At 39.8% G+C, this 10,288-nt stretch overlaps 2 protein-coding genes across 4 annotated transcripts in view; one reads left to right on the top strand and one right to left on the bottom strand.

Annotated features, from left to right (window-relative positions):
• map6a (microtubule-associated protein 6a) overlaps positions 1 to 2,403 on the top strand; it is an 11,349-nt gene extending 8,946 nt beyond the window's left edge. For 2 of the 3 annotated variants that reach the window (XM_025065889.1, XM_017041961.2), the window contains exon 4: positions 1,341 to 2,403. In XM_025065889.1, coding sequence (XP_024921657.1) covers positions 1,341 to 1,474 — 134 coding nt within the window. In that variant the 3' untranslated portion in view covers positions 1,475 to 2,403. Of the gene's footprint in view, positions 1 to 147; positions 259 to 1,340 lie in introns of all 3 variants that reach the window. The other variant, XM_008332260.3, reaches the window with a different exon arrangement.
• A 3,559-nt stretch (positions 2,404 to 5,962) lies between these two features.
• stt3a (STT3 oligosaccharyltransferase complex catalytic subunit A) overlaps positions 5,963 to 10,288 on the bottom strand; it is a 7,876-nt gene continuing 3,550 nt past the window's right edge. The window contains exons 9-18 of the mRNA XM_008332259.3: positions 9,809 to 9,989; positions 9,537 to 9,692; positions 9,357 to 9,448; positions 9,013 to 9,168; positions 8,333 to 8,521; positions 8,139 to 8,255; positions 7,963 to 8,065; positions 6,962 to 7,150; positions 6,681 to 6,796; positions 5,963 to 6,341 (exon numbers count right to left, since the gene is read on the bottom strand). Of these exons, the coding sequence (XP_008330481.1) occupies positions 6,303 to 6,341; positions 6,681 to 6,796; positions 6,962 to 7,150; positions 7,963 to 8,065; positions 8,139 to 8,255; positions 8,333 to 8,521; positions 9,013 to 9,168; positions 9,357 to 9,448; positions 9,537 to 9,692; positions 9,809 to 9,989 (1,338 nt within the window). The 3' untranslated portion in view covers positions 5,963 to 6,302. The remainder of the gene's footprint in view (positions 6,342 to 6,680; positions 6,797 to 6,961; positions 7,151 to 7,962; positions 8,066 to 8,138; positions 8,256 to 8,332; positions 8,522 to 9,012; positions 9,169 to 9,356; positions 9,449 to 9,536; positions 9,693 to 9,808; positions 9,990 to 10,288) is intronic.

Genomic DNA, 10,288 nt, shown 5'->3' with positions numbered 1-10,288 from the left:
AGCTACAATTTCACTGTGAAATATTCCATCTGCTGACATCACATCCTTCTCTCCTGTACTTAGCCTGATGTCTTTGCTATCAGGATGTCACACCCGCTTTCTCCTGTTTCCTGTTTGCTAACGAGTGCCATTCTGATTCGTTTCAAGGGTTGTGCTAAAACAGCACCACTACATACAGCTCTGCCAGCCAATCCGAGACATTGGCTGGGTGCAGACCCTAAAGCAGCACCTGTGGGGCTGTGCTCTACCCAATCCCAGGTAACAGGCTCACAAAAGCAGCTAAGCGAATAAAAGCCGACCTCGAATACCACCCATACCCATTCACGTGTGTCTCTGCCGTCATGATTGACGTGTGCTTTGAAATACGGTGGCACAATTTTACTTTGTACTGAAATTGTTCCACTGTAATTGACCTGCCGAGTGGGTCGCAGCTTTTCTGTTTCTCTTCCATATGGACACTCGCGCAATAGGGCTGTCTGCCTGCCTGTACTCAACATCTCACATGAATGTTTCCTTAAGCTGCTGCCGTTCTTAAGGAGGCCACAGGTTTTATCTCCAATGACATGAACCTCAGCTGCATCGCCCTCAAACCAGGCAGAGTGATGGTGTAAATTATGAATCGTGGCTATTAATTTTTCACCTGCTGAGGAGAGGGGACGTCACTGCCTGACATGCTATGAAAGCGATGACGTGCAGCACTTTGCATCTCAGCTTGTTGGATAAAATGTTGCTGGTTGTTTTTCTTTGTTTTCTGTTTGTCTCAAATGCATGTTACCACCGTTCTCTGGTTGATCTGCTGTCAATTTTTATTTATATAGACTTTTTTTTTTATTTATAAATTTTGCATGAGTGTCTGGTAGAGCCAGGTATGGATAGAAAAATGAGGCATTGTGTGTTTAAAGAGAATGCAGTTTTGAGGAAAATTGTAAGTGCATGTTGTTTATCTCCAAAATATATATATATATATATTTTTTTTTAGTCTTTCTTAGAACACCCCGAGACTCTCATTGCACCATTGGAGCCACATATCAATAATCCAGTGCAAATTAAACACACACTGATCTGAATACACCAGCAGCAACTCCACCACCTGAAATATTCGTACATTTTTCAAGCCATGAATTTTTGGCGATCCCTTAAATTCTTCATTTCATTATATGTAAAATCATATGAATCTAACACAAACATTTTTTCCCCGCTGCTCTTGTATTGCTTCTCCTGAAATGAGAGTTCCCAGGGTGCTCAGCTCTATTGTCGTTAACCCTCCTATAGATGTTTCATCATGTTTGTCTTTTTGTCTTTTCCCTCCTCTGTTGTCCTAATCATGTGCTGCCTCCTAGAGGTGCTGAGGACGAGGTTTTCAGACCCAGTCATCATCATTCCCAGGGTGCTGCTGGAGGAGAAGCCCCACCACCACTGGAGAGGCCCGAACCCCGAAAGAGCAGCACAGTCATACGCTTCGCCCTCGACGTGAACCAGACTGAGTAGCTGAGTGTCCCACGTCAATGTGATGCAGAGTGTGTATCTCTGTGCTGTATATATGTAGGATTTATGTCGAAATAGTAGAAAATATATGAATCCCACACACACCGCGACGACAGAACACACAACATGCATGTTTGGACAGCTTCCGGGTCAGAGGTCACTGCTGTGGGACCCTAATAGCATTAATGCAAAGGTGCTACATTCCTGTCTCAATCCGTTTGTCTCAAACACTGTTAAGAAACTTCACCATTAAGTGCTTATCTGATCAGCCAAACACTGTACATTTATGGGCTTAGTGTAAATAAAGAAAGAGTAAATTGCAGAAAGTCCACTTCATTCCTGGTCAGTTCTTTTCACACTGTGGTTGAGAAAAATGGTTGTGTAAAAGGATGGAGGTCAGCAGGTCAACGGAGCAGGGCAAACGTGCAGTGATGTGTGTGTGTGTGTGTAAGAAGGGTTTAAAGTTAGGGTTACACTGAAGTTACAAATACCTCGCAGTATTTTACAGATCATGTGAGGCCAACTGTATAGCCAGAGGGTCACTTCAGTTCATTACTCACTACTGTGTGTGTGTGTGTGTGTGCCCCAATACATGCTCATTATTGGATATTAGATTCAATAAAATAAATTCACCGTTAGTGTGAAAAATCAATGTTTTTCATTTGACTGAAGGATAAGGAAACAACATTTTCTTCAATTTCTCCTACAGCTAATTATCAAATGACATGACTCCCTACAACGACTATTTAAATATATTTACTCATATAAACTGAATATACATAAATTAAATACATACAAATGCATGTATTTGTATGGCACTCCATGATTGAATACTTAGACGGTTACTAAATTTATTTCATCTAAAAATAGAATGACGTCTATATTTTGAATTTCATCTGATTTGCTCGAGGTCTACCTGAATTCCCCATATTCCAATGTGTATTTAGGGCCAGAAGTATACTAGGAAAGGCATCATGTCTATGTGAAGAGAGAGAGAGAGAGAGAGAGAGAGATTAATTATTCACTGTAAAACAGACCTGATTGTTCAGCCATGTGTATTACCCCCCTGCTGGGCAAAAATCAGGGCAGACCTGTTTCCTTGACTTCCTGTCAGGTGTTCTGATCTATAAAATAGCTGAAGGATGATGGGTTACATCAGTTTTCCCTGTTTTCCATTATTTCGGCTGACAGATCGGAATGTAACAGAGGTTCTGATTGGACAGGAGAGAGAGTGACAGCTGTTTAATGAGTCGACTGCTACGAGGCTTCACTGAAGAGAAGCTGTTTGTGTCACCATTGATTTTCCCCCTCATTAGTTGTTGTTGCTCTGCCTACATTACTGCTGCCTGCTCCGTGGGATATGTGTACACTATAAATAACTGCTCACCGTCTCTAACACAGACACAAACAACGTGTTTACCCAGTTTCTGCTGCAGTGATGCCTCAACAGGGAAATCACCGGTGCCACATCTGTGCTTCTCTCCGTAATTGTGCTACAGGAGACGACTGTCTTGAAACACAGGAGAAGATGCAGCAAAACTGCCATCTGTCTGTCTCCATCAGCCAGTCAGCCATGAATGATGTGACGCTAACAAATAATTTACAACCCAGAGGTCCCTGTGAGTGAAAACAGAACTCTATCTTTGATTTGATTTTATCCTAGTTCTATCATTTAAACCAGGGGAGAAAAAAAAGATCTAAAAAAAATTCCAAACTACACAACATTCACAACCATCTTAGTAAAGAAATAACTTATTATAACTTATATATATATAGCTTACACTATATATGAGGTGGCACTTTGGCCCAGAGGCAATGTCGTTGGTGTGGAACCCCAGGGTTCACTTCCTGGGCAAGGTCGAATCCCGATTAAGGCAGTTGTTGCTTTCCAGGAAGGTTCACGAGAGGCTGGTACGGTGCAGTGTGTTTTGGGTGGCGGTCATGGAGACTGCTGCCCCCCACGACCCGGTAATGGATAAGCGGACAAAGATGGATGGATGGACAATATATGAGCTACATATACGTACCTTTACAGCAGGACTGTGAAGGTTGTTCCTCTGTCAGACTGAACCCATCTATAATGAAAGAGTTCAATAGTTAGGACCTGCAGTGAGTTGGAGTTTTCAGAAACAGAGCATATCCTGCACACACAGATAAAGAGACAGACAGACACACACACACACAGAGAGAGAGAACATCAAATATAATTAATGATGTGTCTAAGTCAGTTCCTTGACCTGGATGAAGACAGGAGAAAATGGTCGTCATAAAGGGGGGTGAGGGAAACAAAGACAAGGCCCACTCACACTCAGGTTATGTTGCAGCTACAGGATGTGGAAAGGATTATAGAGTATATAGAACATAGAATATAGAATATATGTGAAATCTGAAAAAAAACAAAGTTAAAAAAATAATTAAGTCAAAAATACTAAGTCAAAAAAGTAAAAAAAAACAACTTTTTTAAAATACACCAAATAAAAAAATTAATTGTATTTCAAATAAGCAGAAATATATAAGAATAAAGCTATAAGTAGAAACAGAAACATGTATTGATTCATCTCAACTCATTTTAAGTTGGAAGTTATAGTTATACAGTGAATAAATCAAAGGAACACTATATCAACCTGGCAGTCATTTTACTTAAAATCCATTTTTAATAAATAATTGTGCGTTAACATTCTATTGTCTGAAAAAAGTCAATAACACTTAGATTTAATTTCCCTTCTCTGCTCATTTAGTGTACTCGCTCCCTGGTGGTGAAAAATCAGAACGCGCTTTGTAGTAAAAAATCTTTTTATTTTAGCAAAGTTACTAAAACGTTGATACATGTGAAAAAAATGCCTGAATTTATATGATTGTTTTATTTTTTAAATTCGCTTTTCTTCTATCGAAAGATATCTATTTTATCATGTTCCACAAGGGCAGTTTAGCGTAGGAACACATTTTATGATGAAATCTTGTCTGGTAATGCGGTCGGTTGTTCGGTTTAGCTCAGCCAACAACAAGGTGGAATATCCAGGGAAGCCCCGCGTGTTCTCCGTCGGCGTCATTTGACGGGCACTACGTTGCTGCTTCTAACAAACTAAACAAAAGACTAACAAAAAAACCCAAAAACAAACAAACAAACAAACAAAAAAAACCTTAGCTGTACTCCCCTCCACCAGTTAGAACTGAAGATGAGAAGCCAAATGTCTTCTTGAGAAAATGTCACGTCCAGTTGCATAACAGAACTCTTCAACCTTAACCTGGATGACTGAGCATCTTCATACACAACTATTCTCTATAGTCACCTTCAAAAACTACAAACTCAGGTTTCATTTTTAAGATTAAAAACTAAACTCTTCTCTGGACGTTCTCGTTGATGGCCAGCCAGGTGTCATTCTGATGACTTTATTTCTAACAACAATCTCAACAACTGTTATCACAGCAACCATTTACAGAAGAGTTCTCACCTTGGTGGTGTTGTCCATTGAGGCACTGATGAACATGGTGAGGTCTACAGACGTCTGGATGGTGTTGATGTGCCTGCTGTGCTCCTTAGCTTTCTTCAGGACTTCTCTGGAACGTTGACAAATAAACAACAAAAAATGTTTCTCATTATCACAAACTCTACAAAAGATGCCGTCTGTGATTCATTATTTCCTTAAGTTTTTTCATTTCTATAATACTGTGTGCAAACTATTTCTTTAGCAGTAATCAGGAAGCCATGTACTATCTGCCGTCTTGTTTCTTTTACGGTATTAATATGTTTACGTTGCGTGTGACGATTACCTACCGATCTGTGGATCCCTCAGGTCGACTGAGTTCATGAAACACTGACAGCCCAGCTGCTCGTCCGGGGAAAACATGATGTTGCCGCTGAAATCGAACCTGAATCAAATTATTTAATTTCATTATTTCAACACTCAAGTTACTCTATTATACACTGCATATATTTCATATATTATATATTTTATAAACTTGTTCACATAACATCCTTATAATTACACTAGTGAAATTACGTGTAATAACAGAAAATCATCTTCAAAGTTTATTCTTACCTTGTGGTTTTTCAAACAGTTGTCTTTCCTGGACGAGCCATCCGCTGTGCATTGAGTGTCCAATGAGATGAAAACGCTGGACACTAGCAGGTGAACTTGCCGCCAAAAAACGTTTATCGAAAGAAAAACTAACGCACTAGTGTCCATAAAATAACTGAACAGCACACAGAACTGCTTTATGTGGTTTAAACATTAAAGGTTTGTTTGTGCCTCGTGACATCCACACACACTCGACAAAGACCGAATGTTTGTTTGAAAAACGAGAGCGCACATCTCCGGTATAATTTCAACGCTCAAGATACAGGTGCGGAAACCAGGGAGAGGAAATGAGGTACATTTAATTAGTAATGTGAAATAATTTGTAGATCTGTGTAAAAGTAAATACAAATTAAAACAAAGTGATCAACACTCCATGCAAATAAGAAAGACGACAACTATTTGTTTAATCCCACTTTATTTGGCCGGACTGTAAAAAATCCAAAGTGCTCAGATGAACACTGCTTTTTTTGACAATTTGTTGGCAAATCTCTGAAATCAGACTAGCTGTTTTGACATGGACTTTATCTGATTTCAGACATGACATTTCTTTATAACAAAATAAAACTAAAAAAGAAAAGAAAAATCATCCACAAAAAAAAAAATCTCTTATGCAAATTTCTCCCCCAAAACAAAAAGTATAAAAAGTACGTTCTCTTTTTTGTCTTCATTCATCTGCAGACCACAGGGGAAGGTGTTCAGTGCTGTGCGCTAGAAGATTTTTCACTGCCATCTGATGGTTTATGTTCTTGAAAGGCCTCGGTTGTCCAGATCTTTCACCTGGAACATACAACACAGGAGGATGTGAGGACACTTGTCTGAAATATACATGTGATAAAGCTAGTAGTTTTTAACATAACTTTAACAGCACTTGTGTACTGCACTAAAAATGTAATCTTGTTCTCGTCTTGAGTCTGCTGGGCTCAAGCTACACATGTTCCTACTCTTTGCTTCACAATTGATTTAAGCACATGTTCAAGTACATCTCTCAATGCTTTGACAAGTCAATTCATTTTCTGGAGCTGCATCTTGGAACATTTCATGTAACTTTAGCTCCAAAAGACTGAAAGACGATACTGTTGGAAGAAAGTCAGAGTAAATAACCGACGGTGGTTTTACCTTGTATATCCTGACCAGCCAGTGCTCTGTTGTGTAGGCCTCCTCCAACACGTCCAGCTCAAAGTCCTTGTTGCCAATCTCGGCGTTTCTCACTCTGTCATAACCTGGCGGACGCTCTGCAGAGAAACACAGCGCACGATTGATGTTCACCTCAATTTATACCAGTGAGTGACACAATCAACTCTGTTTTGGGTTTGTATCAACAGTGAGTGTAGTCATCACAGTGTGTTTGACCAGTCAAAACTAGCAACACAAACAACGGCAGCTACTCAGTTACTCACTGGCTTCTGTGTAGACCTGGCCAAAGCGGTAGTAGCACATCTTGTACATAAGGCAGTTGAGCAGCACAGGTGAGCCCTCACGGTCCACTCTGAACTCTCCAGTGGGCGTGTAGTAGTCGTGCTCCTTGATGTGTTTGCCTGTGTCTGTGCTTCCTCCGATCCGGACCATCCAGAGGAACTTATTGATATCTGTGGTGAACAGAGATGAGGTCAAAAATAACTCTCACAAGATATATTATTATTATTATTATTATTATCTGCCAAAAACAATGGGTTTAAATCACATGGACTAGTTGGATTAATTATCAGATTGAAATGTTAACTCATTTTAATACATGGGCAATTATATATATATATATATATATATATATGTGTGTGTGTGTACAGTGATCCCTCTCCTATCGCAGTAGTTGTGTTAACTGTCATCTGTGTCAGCGGCTTCGTAACAGAAGGGTGTTAAATTAGGGTCAACTTTCACCAAACACAAGAGCACAAACTTTACAGCAACGTCCTATACGTATATCGGTGCAGAGCAAAGTGAACGAGTGGCGGACAGACATGGGGAGATGCTGAGGGATGCTACGATGCATGAGCCAATCAGAGTGGGAACAGGAGAGCATGCTCAATGATGTGTTCAGTCTACTCTAGCTAATAGTTTTTTTGCCATATTTTTACTATTTCATTTTTTCAGGTTAGAAGATGTTTGTTTTTATTATGAAAATAACATTTTTGGAAATTTTACAAAATGATTTACCATAAAATACCACGATATAGCAAAAATCTCACGAGATTGGAATTAAAAAAAAATCTGTGATGTACTGAGGGAGTGAAAGGAGAACCAATATAGATAAGGAACACTGTATACATACGTATATACATTTATATATGTACATATACATATACTGTATAAATATATATATACACACATGCTCGAGGTATATAAATAAAACAAAGATTTCTCATATATTATGACCTCTTGACATTTTTTTATTATTCCTCACCGTCTGAAGAATAACCCGTCAACCCTCCGAAAATGACCAGGACGTAGCTGACGTCCAGCTCCCTCATGATTTCATAGGCTCTCTCCTCAGTGGAGGCCATGGCCTACAGAGCAAACAGACGGTCAGTGCTGCAGCAGTCTGAAAAAGACTCCAATCCAACGGCTTGCACAACTCACCTGGCCAACTCTGGAAATATGAGTATTGTTCCATGTGTTGTTGTCAACTAAAATGGTTCGATTTGCCATCGCAGTTATCTGATACCCATAATCCCACCATGACATGACTTTAGCATCCTGAGAAGAAAAACTAAAGTGAGCAATTGAAAAAAAAAACAGAAGATTGATTCTTTATTTATGTGGTGAGAACCGACCTCAGGTGTGTTGTGGCGCAGCCAGTAATAAGCCTCCCTGAAATCGTCAAAGATGATGCGGCTGCCGTCACCTCCGCGGGCAGACAAGACAATTGAGGGGGAAGAGTAGGCTTCGCTGGTCACCCAGGTGGAGTGGAAAGTGTATGTGATGAGGAAGAACGCCATGACCAGGATCATTCCACTGGCAACCTGGTAAGTATGCAACAGGAAATCACGTGACTCAGCTTTACCTTCTGCTTATCACTGACCTGACTAGAGCAATTTGGACTGCCATTAGGACAGAGAGAGAGAACGCAAAAAGAGCAGATGAACCAAAGATGTAGATGAATTCCTTCAACTTCAACTGACGGAATATAAGACAAAGAACAAAGATAAAAAACTAAATTATCTACCGTTTATATTATTTTTGCAGAAGCAGTGAAATAAGAACAATGCCTGTAATAGTCCAAAAATGACAAAATTAAATAAAGTCCAAGTGCAAACTTTTTCAAACAATAAGTTTAGTGGACAATACTGTTATCTTTTTCTTTTATCTTTTGTGATCATCAGCAACTAGGAGTAGGGTTTAAAACAAAATAAATAATTTTATAAAAAATGTTAAAAAAAAAAATTTTTTTAATATACAGTAAATACATACATGTAGTTCATATTCAATCCTTCCACCAAAGTAAAACACTCACCTCATTTTTGATGGGGTAGGTGGAGTCCTGCTGCTTCTTGTTCTTCTTATCGGGCCGACTCACATCCAGGTTCTTCATATAAGTGGTTAGTACCTGAGACACACCGATGCCTGACAGGATGCACATAACAGGTGCCAGCACCAACATCAGACGTACCTGAAGAAGCAACAACCAAAGACAAAGGGTTTAAGTCACTCAGTCTACAGAGAACAATCATCATCATCTTCTGTATGTAGAAATAATTTAGCCTGAACAATTTAAAGAATGCTATAATTTAGCCTGAACAATTTAAAGAATCATTGATTATAATCATGATTAGTATTTTTAAAAGCCTGAGAGCGTACCATGACGGCTGAGAAGTACATGCTGGTCACTCCATACATGATGATGAAGATCCTGGCATCAGACAAGTTGTTGAAACAGTAGTACAGACCGACTGTAAGGAAAAGAGAAGCAACTGTGAATCAAGAGAGAACATGTCACTCAGTAAAGACAGGCTTCAACAACACTGAGCGAACGCTCGCCTGGAAACATGAAGACAAGCAGCTGAAGGTCAAAGTAGTATGAGGACCAGGTCGTGGGCTGGTGCTCAGAGACAGAGGCAATAATGGGGATGTTGTTCTTGGCGTAGGAGGGATCCAGCAGGGAGTAGAAACGTCCAGTCCAAGGAGAGATTTTACCTGAAGGGCATGAATGTTAGGAAGTTAGACTCAAGAGTTGGACCAAAAACAGACACTGACAAATTGGGTGACAAAGAAGTGTCCTTAAAAATGCCCCATTCACTATGTCTTCTTACCAGTCAGCATGAGGACAGCTCCGACAGAGAGCAGGAGGAAGCCCACCAGGGAGATGACACTCTTGAACAACACCTCAAACTGCTGGGCATTCAGCTTGCTGCGCAGGTAGTCCACAAAGGCATGGATTTGGCACAGACCAAACATACCAAAGGCTGCCATGTGCTCTGATGACTGCACGGGCTGGAGGCAGAAGATTACACTTTTAATGGCGTACATCACTACGGCATCATATGATGAGTACCGTATATACTCGAATATAAGCCGAATTTAAAACACCAAAAAAACAAAGATCAATTCGGGGGGGTTAGCTTATATGTGCATAAATACCTGGGACAGCATCAATTACACCATCACAGATAATAAACACCAAGTCGAACGATTGGTCAAAAATATCAGTACACGTATCTAAAAGTATCTATTCTGAATTTTGCAACAAACATTGGTGAAATCTTCACAATTTTAACGTAAACAGTGTTTAT

The sequence above is a fragment of the Cynoglossus semilaevis genome, chromosome 19 (genome assembly GCF_000523025.1).
Source record: "Cynoglossus semilaevis isolate Cse_v1.0 chromosome 19, Cse_v1.0, whole genome shotgun sequence".
NCBI classification, from domain to species: Eukaryota; Metazoa; Chordata; class Actinopteri; order Pleuronectiformes; family Cynoglossidae; genus Cynoglossus; species Cynoglossus semilaevis.
This window is presented reverse-complemented; position numbering and strand designations above follow the sequence as displayed.